This window comes from Ruditapes philippinarum, unplaced genomic scaffold (assembly GCF_026571515.1).
Source record: "Ruditapes philippinarum isolate M1 unplaced genomic scaffold, ASM2657151v2 ctg5429_1_1_1_1, whole genome shotgun sequence".
In the NCBI taxonomy this organism is placed as follows: Eukaryota; Metazoa; Mollusca; class Bivalvia; order Venerida; family Veneridae; genus Ruditapes; species Ruditapes philippinarum.
In genome coordinates this window covers 10,100-33,794 of record NW_026866146.1, presented here as the reverse complement: position 1 = coordinate 33,794, position 23,695 = coordinate 10,100, and the positions used below count along the sequence as shown (strand labels likewise).

The 23,695-nt window shown below is 32.8% G+C and overlaps 1 protein-coding gene and 1 long non-coding RNA gene across 2 annotated transcripts; both read right to left on the bottom strand.

Annotated features, from left to right (window-relative positions):
- Positions 1 to 829: 829 nt before the first annotated feature.
- Positions 830 to 2,542, bottom strand: LOC132731480 (uncharacterized). Its single transcript, XR_009625895.1, has 3 exons — positions 2,379 to 2,542; positions 1,683 to 1,847; positions 830 to 917 (listed from the first exon to the last, which is right to left on the bottom strand). It is a non-coding gene; the product is annotated as an uncharacterized LOC132731480 (long non-coding RNA).
- A 238-nt stretch (positions 2,543 to 2,780) lies between these two features.
- On the bottom strand, positions 2,781 to 23,448 carry LOC132731481 (sushi, von Willebrand factor type A, EGF and pentraxin domain-containing protein 1-like). Its single transcript, XM_060717673.1, has 16 exons — positions 23,228 to 23,448; positions 15,357 to 15,519; positions 13,825 to 13,891; positions 11,456 to 11,591; positions 10,623 to 10,756; positions 9,459 to 9,603; positions 8,549 to 8,722; positions 6,829 to 7,002; positions 6,497 to 6,670; positions 6,183 to 6,356; positions 5,754 to 5,927; positions 4,995 to 5,168; positions 4,349 to 4,513; positions 3,877 to 4,041; positions 3,354 to 3,518; positions 2,781 to 2,794 (listed from the first exon to the last, which is right to left on the bottom strand). Exons 1-16 carry the CDS (start codon positions 23,262 to 23,264, stop codon positions 2,781 to 2,783), a joined length of 2,235 nt encoding a protein of 744 aa, XP_060573656.1. The 5' UTR covers positions 23,265 to 23,448.
- Between the last annotated feature and the right edge of the window lie 247 nt (positions 23,449 to 23,695).

The following is a 23,695-nucleotide window of genomic DNA, read 5'->3' as shown; positions in this document are numbered from 1 at the left end:
GTAATCTTAGGATCGCTATCCGCAAGGGTTCAATCTCAGCCCAAAGGGGAAACCCCGGGTTTTTTTCCTTGAGAAAAAAGTTTTCCACTTATTGCTAAAGGTATGGTTGTTTCCCAAGGACCGGATTAGAAGTCGAGAAGTTTTAAACCCTTCCTACACTTAATTGTAAAACCCAAGGGGTAAAATTTTTAGTTTTTTTTCCCCAAAATGTACACTTTTAAATTTATATATTTTTTAAAAGTGTTTTTGGGCCCAATAAGAATTTAAATTTTTATGATAATGATTTTAAATCATATTGAATACCAGTATTATCACTTTAAGGAAAAAGGATACTTTAAATTAACGGATGAATACCCCCGTAGGCGCCTTTAAAAGGGAACTTTTTGTAATAAGCGGCCCCAGAAAACTATTAAAAAGCTTAGTGTTTGATCCCCGGGTAGTTATATTTATAAAAACTTTAAAGGCACAAAGGACATCAAAAATTCTCTTTTTACGAAAAACATTTTAATGAAATAATAAGTCCCCAACAGTCGAAATACTTTTTATGTAATAATAGATTGCTTTAAATTTCTGAAAAAGGGTTCGAAGTTATTAAAATTCCTCCCCTGGGGCCCTTTTGGTTTTTATTGCCCCTTGTAAATAACAAAAAAATGCTTAAAACTTCCCTTTTGACGGGTTTTTAATTTAACAAACAGATAAAAATGAGGATAGATTTGAGAAAGTTACATCCCTTTTAATTGTAAAAAAAAAAAATTGGGGGGGTTTTCCCCCAATTTTTCCCCCCATCTACTAAGCAGGAAATTTTAGCCCCTTTGTTTGCCTGTAGCCGGTGTTGCATTCTAGGGTAGCGTTTGATCCGAATGTAGTGCTGGTAAATGTCAAAGTCCCGTCAGTCACGTTCAAACTAGACCCACAGTCTGTGTAAGACAAGCCACCGAAATAATTAAAACACCTTTTGAAAGCCAATCATTTATTCAAGCTTTTCTGTCCATAAATGTAGCTTACTATTAACCCCGTTTAAACTAAAACTAAATTGTTCATACAAGGATTCAAAGCAGTAGGTTTGGAAGTTTTCAACCCCACCGACCCCACTCCTCCTTCTTTGAAATTGGCTGGTATTAGAGACAACCGGGGATAACGATATTAATTTACAGTTCACAGAAAAAAAGATGAAAATCAGAAAAATGTCGTCTCAGAAACATCTGTGTAAAACCATCGTGAAAATATGCACAACACATTGTCGAAAATTTCTGTACCTTCTGATAAAAAATTCTTAAATTCTTGATCCGCGCCTGAACTTCAATGACAATAGTAAGACACCCAAAACAAAACTGTATTTCTGGGTCTGAATTCTACACTACAGATAATTAAGGTGTAACAACGAAAGTTATAGCCGTTTTTTCTACTAATTCAACTGGTATAGCCATTTTCAATCAGTGTTGTTTCCTAGAATATTATAAGTTATCGGCGAGGTGTTCTGAATGGTTCATTAACTGTTATAACAATTTGATGATATCAGTTTGTGATACTATCTATTCGGATAACTTGATTAATAAGAATACCTTTGATGATACACATTGGTGATTCCCAACTGGTTGGTTTTGTCGTGACGCGGCTCATATATGCATGCATCAAAATGTATGTAAAGTTACAACGAAAACACAATAATCAAAACGTCTCACCCTTGATGATACAGGTTGCAGTGTCCCAGCTACCAGTTGCGAGACATTTTACTGAACTTTTGCTGGCATCATACCCAGCGTTACAGCTTATATTTGCAGTTGCCTCGAATGTAGTAGACGTGAATGTAGCAGTACCGTCAGCAATGGTTAAATTCGAACCACAATCTGTTAGTGAATTAATATACAAAGATTAAGTATAAAAAGAGCACAAACAATTGAATCAAAGGAAATAAGAATCCCTAAAGTATCCCTAAAGAACGTCGAAACGGCAATAATTCCAATGTTTCTTTCTGGGTTTGATTGAGTCTGATCATGGACAATAACCATCCATGCTCTTCCCTTTTATCCAAGCACTGGCTTAAACACAATTCAACTTTTAATTGAAACATAGAAAATTGACATTTTGAACACAGGTGTGTTCATGAGTTAAATTTTAAAATGAATCTTTAATCTAAAATAATCGGAAATCTTATAACTGAAAAAATGTCAACACGTTATAAGTTTAATGATAAAAACATGTTTTCCAATGCTAATATCAGAATGATGGTAATTATTCAATGATCTTGATTGTAACTTCTAAATACCCGGACAAAATGATCCCTCGGAAACATTGAAACAGCAAATTTACATGAAAATTGCAGACTCGGTTTGATTGAGTCTATACATGAGGGATACTAGAAGCTTGAAATAGAATACCTTTGATGGTACATGTTGGTTTTTCCCAGTTACCATTTGCGAGACATCTTATTGAAGCTTTGTTTACATCGTGTCCGTTGTCACAGCTGACGTTTGCAACCGAACCAAATTTAGTAGACGTGTAGGACACATTGCCATTGGTGACCGTTACATTAGAGCCACAATCTTTGGAAGAAAACAAGATATGGTATACATATAGTTTATTTGTCTTTGCAAACAGTTGTCAACATTTCATGTAAAACACAAATATGATATTCCAGAAAATGAATTTGGTTTATTTATAATTTTATCACAACAGTTACAAAAAGATTAGTGTGAACAGATAGGTATTGGACATAGTAAATTTATCTTTATAATATTGAATTAAATCATAACTTTTTATTTTTTTACCTTTACAGACATTTATAAAGCTGTACCTGGAGTTCAAAATGAACTGTATAATTATTAAATACTTTTATAAATCAACTTTACTCTTACATCATTATAGGACTTTTTACTTGAAGGTCCATATACCCCAGAAATGCTTTTATTTTGATCTCTCAAAGCCTTTCATGTTTGAAGCCCTATTATAGTTTCCAAAAAGGTTATTCATTTACCAATTACCTGAACCATTTTTTGTTTCTTTTGCACTGTGGTAATAAGTACATTTATAGTGATTTAGTATTTTGTATGGAAGAGAAAAATACTACTTTGTTTACAGTACGTTTGCTATTTTTATGACAAATACTTTTACATTCAGTGTTCCTTTTTCAGGTGATAAGTATATAACATGCCCCAAATCTATTTAGAATGTAACTTAAACGTGACAAAATTCCTGTTTTCCCTTTGGAAAAAATGAAATACTTATCAGTTTCTGAGGCAAAAGGGAAAAGGTCATATTCATTAATGACGACTTGGACAAATGATTTTAATATCAAGTATAAACGTAACGATTATTTTACAACCTACCACCATAAATACTGGAAAATAACATACCTTTGATGGTACATGTTGGTTTTTCCCAGTTACCACTTGCCAGACATCGTACTGAAGCTTTGCTTACATCGTGTCCGTTGTCACAGCTGACGTTTGCAACCGAACCAAATGTAGTAGACGTGTAGGACACATTGCCATTGGTGACCGTTATATTAGAACCACAATCTAACAATAAAAAGATATGTCACATTTTTTTTTGAAAAAAGTTTCCGTGTATAACATTATTTTCTACTCTTTTTTATTTTCTTTTTGAAACCTTAGTTACAACTTACATGTGTCGTTTATACATATTTAGTGTACGTAAAAATTACAAAACAATTTCGCAGGTCACGGTTGTATTATGTACAAAAAATAACTTTATAGTATAACTTGAGATGACGAAATATTCGCAAAGATTGTCCTTTACATTCTTTAACATACATGTACTCACAGACAGAAATAAATTCATCCTCTTTATATATTTTTGAATGTGTACCCACATTTATCAAGGAAGGATTGTATTCAATGTAACGTTAAACAATACCTTTGATAGTACATGTTTGTTTTTCCCAGCTACCACTTGCGAGACATCTTATTGAACCTTTATCTACATCGTGGCCGTTGTCACAGCTGACGTTTGCAACCGAACCAAATGTAGTAGATGAAAAAGACACATTGCCATTGGTGACCGTTATATTAGAGCCACAATCTAACAATAAAGAAAGACATGATACCACAATTTACTTTGCAAAACTTAACCATGTATATAATTCTACCTGTTTTAGCTCGTCTGTTTCGAAAAAAGAGTCGAGCTAATATGATTGAGCGTCACCATCGGCGTCTTTGTCGTCGTTGTCGACGTCTTGTAAAAATGTAATGTAGCCAATAACTCAAACAACATAAAACTCAATACGCTTGCTTATCATGACAAGGTGCAGTTGTTAGACATAAGACATAATTCTGAAAGCAATATCTATATTTACAGTAAAGGTAATTTTACTTGAAAGAAATTATACCTTTAATGGTACATGTAGGTTTTTCCCACAAACCATTTTTAAGACATTCTATAGACACTTTGTTTGCATCATATCCACTATCGCAACTTATATTTGCAACTGATCCAAACGTAGTAGATGAAATCGTCACATTGCCGTTGGGAACAGTAACATTGGAACCACAGCCTTTGGGAAATATTGTTGAATATATGTTAATATTAATTTAGTTGTTTTTATAAGGGACTGTTTTAATAGCAATTAAAGACTTTTATTTCTCTTTAACTATTCTTTGCCTTGATCAATTTAAAATGTCAAGTGGCAAACAAATATATTTGATTGTTTATGCGGACTTTTCTTTACAAATGAATGCAGCATTCTTAATTGAAATTCATGCAAGAAATCGCGGATCAACTTCAGACATTTGGTCAGCTTATATCGACAACTCCTCTTTGAAAAGTGTAAATTGATAATCAATGCAAAAAAGCTTTAGATCTATTTCCAATACGAAATTACAACAGTTACTGTTTAAGTTTTATTTTTCGTTTCTTACTGAACATGAAATAGTTTCATTTCTGATAACTGAATTCGGTGTTTTCAGAAATACGATCGATAAAGTTACAATGCGCCACTTTGAAAAATGACCTGCCAAATAAATGTTTACTCGTACCATTAAGTGTGCAAGTCGCCTTGTCCCATTTACCATTTGCTTGGCAAGAAATTGACAATTTGTCGGCGGCATAATTCGCTGAACAATTAACACTGGCAGTTGCTCCGAATTCAGTCAATGATGCGTCATCAAGTGTAACAACACCGTTACTAATTGAAGGAGGTGAGCCGCAATCTAAAATATAATCTACAGTGTGCAGATGTCGAGTTGGCAACATGACTATAGTACATGCAAAAGCTGTTAAAATTATAGTTCAGTTCTTGGAAGAAGAGCAAGTAGTACAAGCAAAAGATATTAAAATTATATTTCAGTTCTAGGCAAAAGTGCAAGCAAAAAGCATTCTTTAAAGTGGTCAAGGAAAAGGTCGACTTCAAATTTAAATTTATTCCACGAAATAAAAGGTTAAGTTTTAAAGGATATAAAGATTTATCCTATGAAATATTTTCATAAAATTTATCAACAGTAAAATGTTATTGGTTCCATAATCATATGGTCGATTATTAAAAATTATGCACAAAAAATGTCTATGTTATTTAATACACATGAATATTGTATGTTAAAAGTATACTGTAACAATGTTCCATAAATATTATTAAGCTATTAGACGAATGGATTTATATATATGTTTAGCAATAATTTCATGCATGTGTCATTAAATTTTAAGAAATCCCTTTTTAAGGCAATATACTATCATATTAATTTCATACAAGCGCATATCGAGCAAATGTACACTGCAAGGAATTCATTACCAATCCTTACTTTTAATTTTACATGTTGCTTTGCTCCATTTTCCGTTTTCCTTGCAGGAAATTGATTTTTTGTCGGCTTTATATCCGGAACTACAACTAACACTTGCAGTTGCTCCAAATGTAGAGATGGACGCTTCATCAAGTGTAGCAGTACCGTTTGTAATTGACGGAAGTACTCCGCAGTCTAGAATAAGAATTGTTATTATAAACATTATCATTCTGTCATCATTATCATTATTTTCTTTACCCTGGTCATTATTTCCATCGAAATCATTATTACTCCTTCTGCTTTAAATTTGATAATCGTGTAAAATTTAATCCATTTTTAAGAATTTCTGATGAGTTTTTAATTTTATAACCATCAACATAAGGAAATAAATAGTAAAATATATGTTGTTTGGCAAATGTTTCATGCCAGGAATTAATCACTAGTCATTACCTTTAATAGTGCATGTTGCATTGGTCCACTCTCCGTTTTGATTGCAAGATATAGACGCACTGATGGTTTCATATCCACCCATACAATTGATACTTGCCGTGGCCCCGAATGTAGACGTCCCAGAATCATCAAGTGTAGCTGTGCCATTGTTAATTGTCGGGAGTGGCCCGCAATCTTAAATTAGAATAATCATTCATATTATTATAAATATCAACATTATTTTCATCATCATCATTATCGTTATATGTTTTATCATAATTTGTTATCGAGTACAAGAAAATGTGAAACTTTCATTTATTCGATATGAAATTCACCTTTTATAATACAGCTTGACTTAGTCCATTTCCCGTTTCCCTTGCAAGAAATTGACGTCTTACTGGCTTCATAACCAGCAGTACAATTGATACTTGCTGTGGCACCGAATGTAGACGTGCTAGGAACATCTAGTGTAGCAGTGCCATTTGTAATTAACGACAGTGGTCCGCAGTCTATAATTATTATCATTTTTGAATTTACGAGTATCATCATCATCGTCATCATCATCATCACTATCGTCATAATAATAGTTATCGTCAACACAATTATTATTATTATTTGAATATTGATAAATTCGTTAGCACGAGAGAATGATATTTTTTATTTTCACCTTTAATTGTGCATGTTGCCTTATTCCATTTCCCGTTTTCCTTACAAGAAATTGTCGATTTGCTTGCTTCATATCCAGTAGTACAATCGACACTTGCCGTGGCCCCGAATGTAGACGTGCTAGGAACATCTAGTGTTGCAGTACCGTTTGTTATTGATGGGAGTTGTCCGCAATCTAAAATTTCCATTTGAAATTATGTTGAAATTTCCATTCAGATATAATTATCTAGACGCCTATGTTTGTCTTTGTAAAATTGACATTTATTTATTTCTCCTAGTTTGAAAGTTGTGTCAGCACGACATTCAGTAAAACTTGAATGTTAAGCTGAATGTTGTACTGAATGCCGTCCCAGCTTAATATTTCTGCTCTAGATGCATTATATTTGAATTTTGTCTAAAAAGCTGTGCTGGATATCGCACTTGCTTGGTTTTTAGTAACATTCTCATCATGAGATGAATATTATTTTGAATGTCGTATCAGCTTGACATAGATTTAAGGATCTGGTAGTTTTGGTGAATTGATATGTACTGGAGTGTATACCACACCTTGCAAAAAATCAATAATATGTTATAATAATTAATGCAAATAAAACAAATTTTCAAACGATCGAAGAATATGTAGAATTGTACATGCAAATAGCTTTGTGCACATTATAGTTAATCAAATGACATAACAGTGCATTCATTTCTTATTGGATTTGACTTTAAGAATTTATAGGAAAATATTTTTTATTACCTCCCTTTATTTAATGAAATGTTAAATTGGGTAATACTTTAATAAATAATGCTTAATGTGGATAGCTTACAGTAAATTGACATCTTAATTTGAGCATCATATATATGAAATAAAACCATGAAAAAATTGTGTTACAGGATCTTTAAGAAGAATGTTGTACTGAATGTTTTACTAGCACAACATTCAAGATCGATTTTGAGAAATCTAATCTCCTGCTAAATACCTAATGTGACCAACAGACATCTCTATATCGGTAACATTCAATTGATAATAGTGGTTGGCTGTATTTTTTTTATAATCATATAAATTTTTCTGAACAATTATTTCATTTTTTTTTCATCATGATCAATCCCTATGGTAATTGTCATTCTTTTGAAATATACAGTATATAGCTTTTTCAGCTCTACGTGACATGGGGAAAATGTGAAAAATGTCATTTTAGCAAACACCATAATTATATTCATTTAAGTTTGGTTTTAAACAGGTAAAAAATTACACTGCGTTCCTCTGGACATCTATACATGTAATACTGGAAAATAAGACATCTGGCGGCTGTAAAGTTTTCGTTATGATACAAACAAGCACTTGAGTAGAACCAAAGTTTGTTGCAAAGCTTCAGCACTTGGTGACAAGCTCAAACACCTGGCAGGAAATTGAAAACCCATCGAAGTTAGTTATGGGATTCCGCGACCATTATCATTTATTGCAAGTCATCCTGATTTTTAGGCTGTTTAAAGCATTTGCATCCAGTATAGAACCTGCGACTAGCAAGACATCCCTTAACCCTTTAGCCTGCTTGAACTGAAGGTGGTAAGCATTTGCACCCATAAAGGAGTCGGGCCATCCTGGACATTCGTGCAGTCTGACCTGCCTCTTCACGTTTGGCTGACTTACTTTAAATTTACATATTGATACCCCTCAAGTAATAATATACAGTTACACAAATAGTTAGTCAAATGGGTTAAATGCCTACAAATTATGTTACCTATCGGTTCACACATTGCTGATTGCCATTCTCCCGGAAATTCGCATGTTATAGTCGACTCTTTAGCTTCATATCCAGATTCACATTTGACACTTGCTGTTGCACCAATACTTGTCTGTGATTTCTTATCAAGGGAAACTTTCCCATTTTCAATCTTTGGTGGGGAACCACAATCTATAGAAACAAGAGAAAATACGAAATATACAGAGAATTTGCAACTTTATCAATTCTTTAATTCAGCTAAATGGAAAATACATACTGAAGCTTTAATGGACTGTCGAATCTGAATTGTATTTTTTTTTTGGTGTAACTACGATAGTTGTGCACTTTCTATATAACAGGCAGAGCAACATTACAACATTAAACGTACTCCATTGAGGTATATATTTTACCCGACGGGACTGGAGACATATATACCATTGTTATAGGTTTAGACTTTGTTGCAAAAATTCAGACCTTTTACTCACTCTGATGTTCCAGAAAAATTACCAGTATATTTATTTGAAATATGACCCAAAATTGAGAAGCATTCCTACGCTTTTCTCTCAAAACGGCCATCGCTTGATCTATTCATGAATTTCAAATTTTATGTTTTTAGACTTATGGTCCTAAGAGGAGATCCTTTAAGATTTACCATATGCTTGGATGATCACATAGGTAAACTTTGTAACAACTTAAAGCAACAGAAATCTTCAAATTTGAAGCAATTGTAATGTTTATCAAATGTGACTAAAACCTAAATATTCATTAAATTATAACTTTTTTTACCTTTAATCTTGGGAGAGAACCTATACGAAGCACCATATGAGGTAAATACTTTATTGTTAAACGTAAGCATACGTAAATTGCCGATTGACTTGGCTTTTAAATCGTGAATCTATGCTGTGTAATAAGTAATAAGTAAATATACCGTAAATGACACTTTCTATCCAGTCTTTGTGCTTGCTGATAGTAACTGTTGACTGAACTTCCGAATCACAAAACTTGTCGCCCGTTGTAGAAAGACCTTGTAAAATTGTACTTTTCTTCTTAGTGCCAAATACAGGAAACCCCGGCTGTGGAAATAAGTTTTTCATTAATAATATACATGTATATCATATGTTGCGGTACAGATTCAAATATTCGTCCAGAAGGGACCAGTCAATTGGCCGGTAACGAGACTTTTCGTGGTTTCCGAGGGACGGATATTCCGATCCGAACCGTAAACATATGTCGGATATTTTGTCTTGCACAGTCTTCCATATTCCATCATATTTTGAACTCTTTACCTTAACAGTAAAATTTTCCATAGAAATTTATGTTATTTCGCCCGTTATTACACCACCTCCTTACAACAGCGTATGAAATAACAACTTCTGCCATTGTACAGCACGCGACTCATCTGGCACTCATATGTCAGATCAAATTACTGGCATGGGTAAAACTAACGGAAACACCAGTCTGACATGCAAGAAAAATAACATGTAATCACTATTTTTATAATTATTATTTTTATCTTTATTTATTATTTTCCGGTGTTCTTTCTTTTTATTTGGGAGGGTGGTTTTATTTTAATTAACAGGACAATTACTTCTTGTTATTCTAACGTCTAAATTGTTCGCGTTATCATGGGAAGTAATCGTGTATTTACTGAAAAGTTTAGTGCAAATGCATTTATATCTGGTTTATATTTTTTTTGCATAGTTACATAATTTTGTTTCTCTTTATGACATAATTCATCCTTTTGTATTGTAATAGTTATGATGACACGTTTCCAGCATACAAGATACCTGTTTTAGGTTTGGCTAACCACTAATGTCATTATTTAGTAGAGGCATCGGAGAGTGAGTAACGCGTCGCACTAGAAATGTAAGGATTACTGGCCGCGTAGGTTCAAATCCGTCAAGGCCAAGCCGATGTTTTCCTGAGCAAGAACCTTAACACTCATTGATCAGTACTCGTTACTTCCATGAATGAACCCAAATGGTGTGTCTACAAGCCTATAGCACCCTACACAATTGAACTAAAATAATTCTGCATATACTAATCTTACGTTGTCACCCCTTTTTTTTTAATAAAAAAATGTTCAACTTACAACGCATAAATTTTTTCGATTGACATCAGCTTTCATACATGTGTGTTGTTTCTTTTTGAATGTGCTGCCTAGACGGTCATCCTTTGTACACACTTTTGATTGCACAAACTTGACGTCATATCCGGAAATAGCGCCTAAAATGCAAACATTTTACCATTTAGAAAAACAGATATCTATTTAGAAAATATACTATAATACTAAAAAACTAAAAAAACACCTTGCCGCCAGATTTCTGCTAATTTTGATAGAAATGATGGAAATTTAGAGTTTTTAACCCTTACAACGCTTAATACGGGTATCTAAAAATAGACTTGACCATTTTTCAATCAGGACAAACAGAGGCATTTATTATTTTTTGGGAAATTTTCAAAAGATGCACAGACTAAAGACCGGTACTGTCATATCAGCATTGTATGAACCATTTCGGACAACAAAAAGTCACTCCGCACGATAAATGTTCTAATTCCGAATTTTGAGTATCGTTCAACAAGACATTTTTTGTTGGTTTTGTTCTGTATTTTTAGTTCCTTCTTATCGATCTTCTTCCTTGTCGTATAAATTCAAAATTTCACCAATATCATGCTTGATGTTTCTAATTGCTTTTAATATGAGGGTACTTTGACACCGTTTTTACTAGTATTTAGAATCCTTTCTATAATGTTATAGCTTTAACCCCTCAAACCCTTGATAACAATTTTCGCTGGAGTATACTAAATTAACAATTTAAAGAAAAAAGATGGCACAAATGAAAACATCTGCACTGGAGTCAGTTAAACAGAAAACTAAATGAAACAATATATAAAATACAACAAAAGAGATGAATTTTGCCTTACCTTTTGCATTAAAGTTGTACAATTCAAATACATAATTTTTCGGAACTGAGCTTGAAGCCAAGTCTGTGAACTTGTCCGTGACACCTTTGTCGGCCTCCACTTTCAGAAGTACCAATAAATCGTCACCCACCGGACTCTTTTAAAATAAAAAAAATACTTGTTTTTAATGAAAAGATAGAAACAAATTTGTAGGGAAAATTCAGTTTTATTAAATAATAGAACCATTAATTATATGAAATAACCAGAGGACCGAATGTCAATTTCTCGCTAGTTTGATATTACACAATGAAAATTCATACTACACAAAAGAAATCTGACTTTTTTAATTTTTCGAAAAGCACATGAAAACACTTCTTATAGTGTCTCGTGTTATCGTTTTGTTTTTATCTAAATGTACAAGTTAAGTTAATTTATGTACAGCTCTTTAAAAGAATACCACTGCCCCCCCCCCCCCCCCCCCCCCAACGAGTTTGAATAATATTTTTTCATTCTACCAGTTTAACAAATTTAGTAATAAACCTACACGAATAAAATACTTTATTTATCACATAACAATAACAATATCCACACATTTTTCATTGACTCGCTTATATTGCACGCTAGTATCAAGCGAGGTTTAACGTTCATTATTACGTTATGTTTGTATTCCGCATATGACGTCACGTCAAAATATATGCCCGGCCATTCGATACCGTTTTAAGGAGTCGCACAGGCAGCAAGGGTTTTTGATAAAAATCGCATTACTTTGCAAAACTGATGCAAATTTATTGACTGATTGATTTTCATTTTTATAAGTCCACCTAAAAAAATAAATTTACAGTTTTTTTTAGACCTTTAAATGGTAAGTTCGCAGTGTATGCTATATAACCCGCGACATGCATTTTGTTCATATAAGATTACAACCGTTTTTAAAAACCGGGTCATATAACCTAAACAGTTGAAGGTTACTTTAACCAGGGTCACTTAAATCAAATATATACAAGATCATGCAATATTCCAAAGCTTGTTAAAAAAATGAAATCAATATACTGTACACAATATTTTTTAATTTAATCGTGTACATTGATAAAAAGTCATAGTTAACGTTAACGTTACGTCAGAACTAATCATGTCTGAACTGGTCATTCGTTCGTAACGCTTCAGGCGCATTTGTTAGTCTCTTTCATAATTATTATACATGTATTTATCTCTTCTTAAAGTTACTTAAAATCATAATGTAGAATCCCCTTAGGAAATTGTAAGGGCAGTTCTAAATTGAATTTATTATGTTATCTTAGCTATCTTATACTTTAATAAGAAAACACAAAGGCAGTTAAGTCTCAAGGACCTGCCCTATATGTACATAAAGGACGCTCGGGTCTTAACCAGTCAACGCGGCCTTGGTTAGCCAAATCAACTCCCGATGCCCCATGCCGTCCCTACGACGTGCACGTAACGAGGGTAAGAGAGAAGATAGGTCCCAATATCAACGGTTATTAGCAACTATTACCTAAAACCGCTATGGCAATAATAGACTGGAAAGGCGAGAGAGAAAATGTCGCTATTGCAATGCCGAGAACATTGAAGTCGAATATCACTTTGTGTTAAATTATGAAAAATATAAAGACATAAGAACAAATGTATACGGAGAAAGAATTATATTTAACCTAATATGTTTAAAATGATAGAATTATTGAGCTCCGGGGATAAGACAGTGATATACGATTCGTGTATTTATATAGAAAATGCGCTTAAAACAAGATCAAAAACGCTTAATGAAAGTTGAAAGTCTATTCCATATGACTTGTGCTGTTTGTATATTTTGTATAAATGTATAACAGTTCACCTCGTCTAGACTATAATTATGTAAGATTACATATCAACGGACAATGATATTGTATAGTTCATGTATTTTGACCTTTTGATTAATATCATACATGTTTGTATAGAATAGGAGTCATGTTGGCTCATTCCTAAAATGAATAAAGTATATGTTATGTTCTGTTCTGTACTTGAACGAGTCTGTCCACGAGCATTACATTACAAGCAGCCATTGAAATAAAAATGTTAAATCTTGACAACAATTTAGTAATACAGCACATTTCCTTTTAATAAGTAAAAATTAAAAAAAAAATAACCATTTACAGTATAATGATGATGTAAGCGATACGATTATCCAATCAAAATCGACGTTACAAACGTACAGTACTATAATACAAGATATATCAGGAAATATAATTTTTTTTACGTAGATGAAACTTTAATGGTGTCGGACTTGAAAATTTTCATTCAAACTTTTAGCACATTTAACTGGTATTTGTACAAAATATATAAACCCCATAAAAACAAATACTCCACGATCAAAGTAAAATATCTATGAAAATAGTTACCCTCTCTTCGGTAAGCACTTTACTCTTCTTTCCATTTGGAAAAGCAACTTTTAACTTTGACAACTTTCTGAAAATATTTAGCAGAGGAAAGTTTTTTTTTAAAGAGATCCATACCCTTCATAGTGATATATTCATTTAGACATATCTACTTTGTTTCAAATTGAAAGCAGATTTTATTTTTAAATAATCACACAAATATGCATTATCGGTTTAACAATTGTCACATTTCGAATTTTGATAGCTGTAAGTAAACAGGTTGTATTAAAGTTCTAGAAAACCTATATGGATGTCTGACCTCGACATATTTAACATGTAGACTAGCTTTATCGTAGGCTAGTTTTGCCACTGTTACAATATATGCCTTCAGCTAGTAAGTAAGTATAATAATCATGTTTTCTCACGTGACTGTTTGAATGAACGCTAGCATCTTCAATTCAGTAATTAAGTAAAGAAAAGCTCGGTGACTGTTTGAACGTAGTATACAAGAATTGAACTACATGTATCTTCAATGTGGTAACTAAGTAAACAAACTTCGTGACTTATAATGAAGGATAGCATCTTCAATTCAGTAATTAAGTAAAGAAAAAGCTTCGTGACTGTTTAAAAATGAACGCCAGCATCTTCAATTCAGTAATTAAGTAAAGAAAAGCTCCGTGACTGTTTAAATGAACGCCAGCATCTTCAATTCAGTAATTAAGTAAAGAAAAGCTTCGTGACTGTTTAAATGAACGCCAGCATCTTCAATTCAGTAATTAAGTAAAGAAAAGCTTCGTGACTGTTTAAATGAACGCCAGCATCTTCAATTCAGTAATTAAGTCAAGAAAAGCTTCGTGACTGTTTAAATGAACGCCAGCATCTTCAATTCAGTAATTAAGTAAAGAAAAGCTCGGTGACTGTTTGAACGTAGTATACAAGAATTGAACTACATGTATCTTCAATGTGGTAACTAAGTAAACAAACTTCGTGACTTATAATGAAGGATAGCCTTGAACTAGTAAATATAATTACTATCTTGATTGTTTAAATAAAGGCTAGCCTTGAACAACTAGTAAGTAAATAGGCTTAATTGCAGTTATGTAGTAAACTGCGAGACTGTTTTAATGTAAGCTAGCCTTGAATAAGAAGAAAAGAGAAGGTATCCTGAAAGCACTAGCTTCGAAACTGTTTGAGTGTGTGCTAGCCTAGCACCAGAAATAAAGTTTAAACCAATTTCTATTGAGTAAGAATTATAATTTCTGCAATTCGTTTGTTTGTGTTTTTTGTAAGGTTAAACGTTGCATCAACACAGTATAGGTCATAAGGTGACTTTCCAGCTTTACTAGAGGAGGAAGACCACAGGACTTTGCCCTTCCATGCATTACTTCAGGCACAAACGAGCACATAAAAGAGCCATGAATAGAGTTTTTGGTCATGTTGTTAAGGCCGTTGCCTCTTACCGCTGTGGGTACAAATCCCGACATGGACTTTAAATTCTTTCATGTGAGTAAATAAGGAAACAGAGAGAAACACAATACAGATAAAAATTAGTTTACTTTGAGTTAACACATTCTCCAAGCGTGAGAATCCACTCGTTGCTGAGCTGTACGCCTGCGCATGCGTCATTTTTAATGCCAATAAACACTATCCAATTCGATATCTGACTGGACGTCTTTCTTGGCTCTATTACAGAACGAGCTAAGAGACTTCCGGTATGATCTGAAAATATATAATTAAAATGCTTAACAGTTTTTTATGACGCATATTAAAAATGAGCCGATTTTTGCATGAAACAAGAAGCGAACAAAATCATCTAGATTAATAAATCGTGACAATCATAAAAATGTTTTTATGCGTATTTGTTTTGTTAGATTTTTTAATTACATCGTCACAGTAAAGGCAAGCAAAACTTAGGCGTTGTCCTATCGTGCATTATTTCGGGCACGTGCGGTTTGCTTTATATTTCTAAGGCAAGCCTTTTCAGTTGAATTCTGGTCAAGAATTTAAAAATAGCACGGAATATTTTTCAAAACAAATACAATTTTTAACATTTTTATAACAATTCTTAGTTTTGATATTAAATCGACCAAACAGAATCATAGTCTTACACGTTTATCAAACAGATACGGCAATCATTACATGATGTATAAGGAATGCAAACACGTCATATGATGTCTACGGTGGCACATATGTGACATGCATGTGTTTTTATTTACATCGTGCGCACGATATACTATGTCGTGCGCACAAGTTATTGAGTCGTGGGCACGAGTACATTAGACGTGCGCATGAGATACTAAGTCGTGTGCACGAGTTAGTTAATCGTGTGCACGAGATAAATCAGTGGTGCGCACGAGGAACTTAGTGGTGCACATGAGTTACTAAATAGTGTGCACAACTTAATTGAGTGGTGCTCACGAGATACTATGTGGTGCAACAGAGATAATTTAATCGTGCGAACGAGATAATTAACCAATCAGATTGCACTTTAGATATGATTTTTTAAACTTAGAAAATTGTTGGTTAAAGTTTTACATGCAACATTTATCTTTAACTACTGAAGGTGTTCACTTGATACACGTCTTTATAATTATATTAGGGGGTCACTATCCAAAGCCCATAAATCAGACATTAGTTTTGGCTCTACGCTATTAGTCAAGTCAAGTCAAGTCAGAATCTCATTCCATATACAAACATGACACAATGAGGTGACAAACATGAATAAAAGTATAATGTGAATAATGCATGACATAATAAAATGTTTAACATAGACAAAATTCTTTTGTCAATGCAGTTCACAACATTTTTATTAATTCTCTTTTTAATGAAAATGTGAGAATAGAAAAAAATAGATATTAATTTTCTTGCATTATAGCATAATAATGCACGGTTAACTGTTCAAATGCTTTTATTAACCACAAAGGCCTATCGGTCTTCGTAATTATATTCCTAAGCAATTCAACTAGAATGGTCCAATTAAATACAACAATGCACTCGAAATGGATATCTATTTTTTAATCATAAAACAATTTGATACATTTTGCTATAATTTTATTTATTCCTAACAATGTTTCATCTTGTTGTCATTGTTTTTAAAAACAATTTGCCTGCAGTTAATTTATGTCCATATCTTAAAAGGTGAACTGACCACAAAATTATATATATATAAAGTACAACAATGTGCAATAGCTTAATGGCTATCTCAAACATGGTTAATAAAGTACATGTTTCGCCTTTGATGTTTTACCGCCTTTAGTTATTCTGTCCCGACCATATATTCCAAACCACAGCCTATTTGTATGTATACGCTTAAAATGGTCATGCTCTTCATCTAAAAATTGTTTTCTACATAAGCATAGGTAAAAAAGGAAGGTCAAACTATTTTATGAACGTTCTAAATGTCATGGAGAATTAAAGTCTTCTTTATTTTCATAAAAAATAAGACAAAGTTACTCTATTTATATTGAAAACATAAAAAACTAAAATTCGATAAAAAGCAACGACAGTAGTTGGCTTATTTTTGAGAAAGGCTTCTTTTCAAGGTCGGTATATTTCCGAGTGCAATGATATTTAACTGCACATAATCTTTAAAAGCTATCAAAAATGATCGAAAATAAGTCCAGATCGAAAATATGTCCAGATAGAAAATATGTACAGATCGAAAATATGTCCTGATCGAAAACATGTCATGATCAAAAATATGTCCTGATCGAAAAAAGGTCCTGATCAAAAATATGTACTGATCGAAAATATGTCCTGATCAAAAATATGTCCTGATCGAAAAAATGTCCTGATCGAAAATATGTCCTGATCGAAAATATGTCAAGATCGAAAATAAGCCCAGATCGAAAATATGTCAAGATCGAAAATATGTCCAGATCGAAAATATGTTCTGGTCGACAATATGTCCAAATCGAAAATATGTCAAGATCGAATATAAGTCCAGATCGTAAAATGTCAAGATCGAAAATATGTCAAGAACTTTAATAAGTCTGTACGCAGTATCTAACCAGGGCTCATTTGACACTAGGTCTTTCTGAGCTTCCAGTTACTCGTTGGCCAATTACCCGAACCATGTTTTTTCTTCTGTACATCAATTCAAAACATTCCCGTATTGTTATCTCTTGTAGTAAAATCTTTGTATTTCATTTTCATAGTTAATTAATTAGAACTTCTGACTTTATGTACATTATACGCCAAGAGTATAGATTTAACATCACAATTATCATAATTATAAGTTTTTGTTCACTTCTTACATGACTCAGCTTTTTGTGATTTTGTAATTTAGGTAGGTAGGCAGGCAGGCACGTTTGCACGCACGTTCGTACGTACGTTTGTTTTTTGCATTAATTTGCCAATAAACTTTGAAACGTGTTATTATATAACCACGCCAGATCGAAAATATGTCCATAGTAGTATGGAGAAACAGCAAAGAATTGTGCGAGTACAAATATCGAAATAGATTGTCGCTTTATTTTACAACAAAAAGCCACTTTATTCACAACATACATGTATATCCAGACACAAACTGTTTGGGTCTTAAGTCACAATGACGCTGCAAAGATTCTCTGGCTACTTTCTAGCTTCCTCATAAGAGGGAGACCTCCAATGCCCCTCAGGTCCACAGGTACTTGTTAAATTGATTTTACATTAACAAATAAAACAAAAACATTCAGATTTTTTTTCTAATTTTAAATTTTACTATAATTACGAATAACATGATTAAACATTTTTAAACATATTTTATGCAATATCAATGCGACTGGCACCTTTGCCCCGGTCAGTATTTCAGTAAAGAGCTGGTAAAGTAATGATGCCGACCACTTGATTTTATTATTTTTGGGGGGTAGGGGTGAGGGGATTTTTTTTTATATAAAACAGCCGTTTCATAAGAATATATGTTTGGTACAGAGGTAAAGATATAATTGATGATTAATGATCTTGGCTTTGCTATTCTTATTGACTGTCGCCTTTCATTTCATTTCTGATTTTATATTATTACATAAATGCTTTTTATATGGTTTTAAAGGAATATAGGATTTGCACACAGACAGGCAGTATCCGTCAGTGTGAAATGTGTGAATACAACCCGGTTGAAGACGAATTTCATTTCTGTCATGTCCTGTTATTTAACACTTTCCCTCATGAGCATATTGTGAAAAATGGCCGTTTTAATGTTAGAAGTTCAAACTGCTATGAAACTATGAAAAATACTTCAATACTAATCAAACTTGGCTCAAATGTTGACTGGACCATTGCCTTTGTAACGACATGCTCAGTCATAAATTTCATGTACCATGGCAACGAGGGGACATCTCAAAATTGCCAAAAATCACTATTTTGCCTTGACTTTTCCCATCAAAATTGATTTCATAGTGGTGCAACTTCTCAATGGATTGAGATAGAGTCAAAGGCTTTTCAGCGTTGGTTACAGTTACCTAATGATCGCCCTGGGGTTATTTTTAGCCTCTCACAAGTCCAAAATTTTCTTGGCGGTGAGGAGGACTGCCATCACCCTTTAAACCCCAAAATAGAAGGGGGCACATCCCCCTTCTGGCAACCCCCTGATGTATCTTTTGGATGGGGGCGGCGCCGAAAAATATGAAAGTGCTCACTTTTTTAGCAACATTTCTCAAACGAATACATGGGTTTGGGGCCAAAATAGGACATTACGATTAGTAACTCGCGCGCACGAAAATAAAAACATCGCACACATGTCACCTCTGTGCCACCATAGATGTCTGATATGACGTCAATAAACCAAATAATGTGAGGAAAATTGCTTCTACGCTCTACACTCAATGCAGTTCACCATATTTTTATCAATTCTCTTTTTCATGTGCATATTAGAATGGAAAAATATATATTAATGTTTCTTGCATTCAAGTATAAAAATAAAAATGCACGGTTTATCGTTCAAATGTTTTGTAATTAACCACTAAGGCCTATCGACCTTCATGATTATATTCCTACGCATTTCAGCTAGTCTACAGTACATTCAAAATTGATATGTATGTATATTTTCTTATTATTAAACCGTATGATACGTTTTGCGTTTATTTTATTTATTCCTAACAATATTTAATCTTGTTGTCATTGCTTTTATAAACAATTTGCCTGCAGTTAATTTATGTCCACACCTTTAAAGGTGAACTGACCACAAATTTAGATATATAAAGTACAACAATGTGAAATATCTTAAATGACTATCTCAAACATGGTTAATAAGGTACATGTTTCGCCTTTGATGTTTTACCGCCTTTAGTTATTCCGTCCCGACCATTTATTCTAAACCACAGACTATTTGTATGTATACGCTTAAAATGGTCATGCTCTTCATCTAAAAATTGTTTTCTACATAAGCATAGGTAAAAAAGGAAGGTCATTTTTTTTAAAATTTATGCACGTTCTAAATGTCATGGAGAATTAAAGTTTTTTTTTATTTTCATAAGAAAATAAGACAAAATTACTCTATTTATATGAAAACATTAAACTCTAAAATTCGATAAAAAGCCACGACAGGAGGTGGCTTATTTTGGAGGACGGCTATATTTCCAAGTGCAATGATATTAAACTGCACATAATCTTTAAAAGCTATCATATAATTCTAAAAAAAATGATCGAAAATAAGTCCAGATCGAAAATACGTTCAGATCAAAAATATGTCAAGATAGAAAATAGGTCCAGATCAAAAATATGTCAAGATAGAAAATAGGTCCAGATCGAAAATATGACAAGAACGAAAATAGGTCCAGATCGAAAATAAGTTCAGATCGAAAAAAGGTTAAGATCGAAAATAGGTTCAGATCGAAAATAGGTCAAAATCGAAAATAGGTCCAGATCGAAAATAGGTCCAGATCGAAAATAGGTCAATATCGAAAATAGGTCCATATCGAAAATAGGTCCAGATCGAAAAAAGGTCCAGTTTGAAATTAGGTCTAGAACGAAAATAAGTCAAGATCGAAAAGAAGTCCAGATCGAAAATAAGTCCAGATCGAAAATATGTCCAGATCGAAAATAAGTTCAGATCGAAAATTAGTTAAGATCGAAAATATGTCAAGATCGAAAATATGTCAAGAACTTAAGTACGCAGCATCTAACCAGGGCTCATTTGACACTAGGTCCATCTGAACCTCCAGTTACTCGTTGGCCAATTACCCGAACCTTTTTTTGCTTCTGTACAACAATTCAAAACATTCCTCTTGTAGTAAAATCTTTTCATTACATGCTTTTAGGTGGTTTATAGAAATATATCAGTGAAATAAAAAACTGATATTTCACTGTTTGAAACAGTGAAATTTTCAATTTGATAATTTTCACTGTTTTGTATTTAAGACCGTTAAGTTGTTTCAGTGAAATACCAGCGTGCATAGTACTGGAAACCAACTTAATGACGTGACGTCGTAAATGACGTCACGTTTTATTATTATTTGGCGAGTTTTCCATTTTGTTTCAGGTTAAAATGTCTTATTAAACGTTTATTTGAATATAATAAAAAGAAAATTTGTTTAGTCAAGTGTAAGATCGAAATAGAACACCAAAAGTTCATATTACACTCGTGACTGCGCCACTCGTGAAATATACCTTTTGGTGCTCACTCGATGAAAAATATCCCGATCTTACACTGAACTAAACAAATATCCTCACATAGTTAATTAATAAGAACTTCTGATAAGTTCATACTTTATGTACATTATACGCCAAAAGTATAGATTTAACATCACAATTATTATAATTATAAGTTTTGTTCACTTCTTACATGACTCAGTTACTTGTGATTTTGTATTGTAGGCAGGCAGGCAGACAGGCACGCATGCTCGCACACACGCACGCACGTACGTACGTATGTATGTGGTCAAAGTTTTTTTTGCATTTATTTGCCAATAAACTTTGAAACGTTTTATTATATAACCACTCCTTCTAGGTAGGAGAAACAGCCAATAATTGGGCAAGTATAGATAGCGAAATAGATTGTCGTTTTTTACAACAAAAAGCCACTTTATCCAGACACAAACTGTTTGGGTCTTAAGTCACAATGACAATTCAAAGATTATCTGGCTACTTTCTAGCTGCCTCATAAGAGAGAGACCTCTAATGCAAGGAGCTTGATACATTGATTTTACATAACAATAAAACAAAAAAAAAAACAGATTTTTTTTCTAATTTTAAATTTTAATATAATTATGAATAACAAGATTAAACATTTTTAAACATATTTTACTAATAGGTTAAATCAATGCGACTGGCACTTTTGTCCCGGTCAGTATTTCAGTCAGGAGCTGGTAAAAGTAAAACTACCGAGGAGGGGGGGGGGGGGTGTGGGGGAGGGGGTGTTTAATATAAAACATGTTTGGTAAAGATATAATTGGCAATTAGTGTTCTTGACTTTGCTATCTTTATTGACTGTCGCCTTTTATTTATACTATTACATAAATGCATTTTATATTGTTTTTTTAAGGAATATAGGCTTTGTACACAGACAGGCACTATTCGTCAGTGTGAAATGTGTGAAAACAACCCTGTTTAAGACGAATTTCATTTCTTTCATGTCCTGTTATTTAATAATTAATATAAAAACAAAAAATAGCAATGAAATTCAAAATATAATAATAAAATATCAAAAAATAAAGAAATAATTAAAAAAAAAAAAAAAAAAAAACAAAAAAAAACAAACAAACAAACAACAAAAAACAATCAAACAAACAAAAAAAACACGCATTAAATATACGTAGAGATTATTCAAATTTTACGTTCGACTATCGCCGGTATCAATTTTAACGCTCACAATGTGAAACAACAAAATTTTTTAATTGTTAAAATGCAGACCGCAGACTGAATTTGACCATCGAATTATAAAGTGTACGAGTATTTACGTCAAGGTGGTTCTTGTAAGTTAACATTAATAAATTATATAATAAACATGTATGTCATATATAATTTACCAGATAAAAATAACTTATTGCTGCAATAGGTTACAGTGGTGTAACACGGCACTTTGGGGTCCGATCCCATTTCATTTACAGTCTCAAAATGCCGTTCAAAATAGCCACGAATTGGAGATTATAAGTCTGGAAATGTGGAAACAATAAAAAAAACAATTATAATTATTTTGAGATTGCAGACTCGGTTTGATTAAGTTTGTTCATGAGGGATAATGTAATATGCAACATTTTTAACAACAATAGCATGTACGTGGCGGTCGACATATTGATGTAATTCAATAATACTTTCAAGAAAAAAAAAACAGAAAAAAGAAACAATCAAACAAACAAAAACAAAAAACAAACAACAATGAAATGTGTCTGCAAATGAATACGAGTATTAAGAAATTGACGATTTTTTTCTTCATTAATACGATATCATTTATTTTTATTGCAGCCAGAATTGAAATAGTTTAAAACAAAACTTTTAAAGTTTAGCTACTTACAAAGAATGATGAATGTGACAAGCAATCGGTTATCCATTTTGAACACTCGATGGAAAGTGATTTACTTTTTTTTAATAAATAGTCACCATGAGCCATGGGCAAACTAGTTATTTTATGTAACAATAAGTCAATATTAACTTATCTGTAATTTTTATCTTGGATAAATTAATTCAAAGGCAGGTCAAACCCACGTTTCAATATATTTAACGTTTAAACGGGCATTTTCGTGACAATTAAAAGGCCTAATGTTCGAATAACTACGAACATATATTATTTTCAAAGAATATTTATTTTTATTGTTTGAGTTTTCAAAAGAAATGCGTATGAAAATGACTGTGGTTACATTAATGATGTTTATTAGTTTGTCGGGATTTAAAAGTACAAGTCATGTTTATTCTCCGTTTATGTAAAAGTTGTACTTTGTAAAATTTGTTGTTGTTGTTTTTCTCGGAGAGAGAAGGGGGAGGC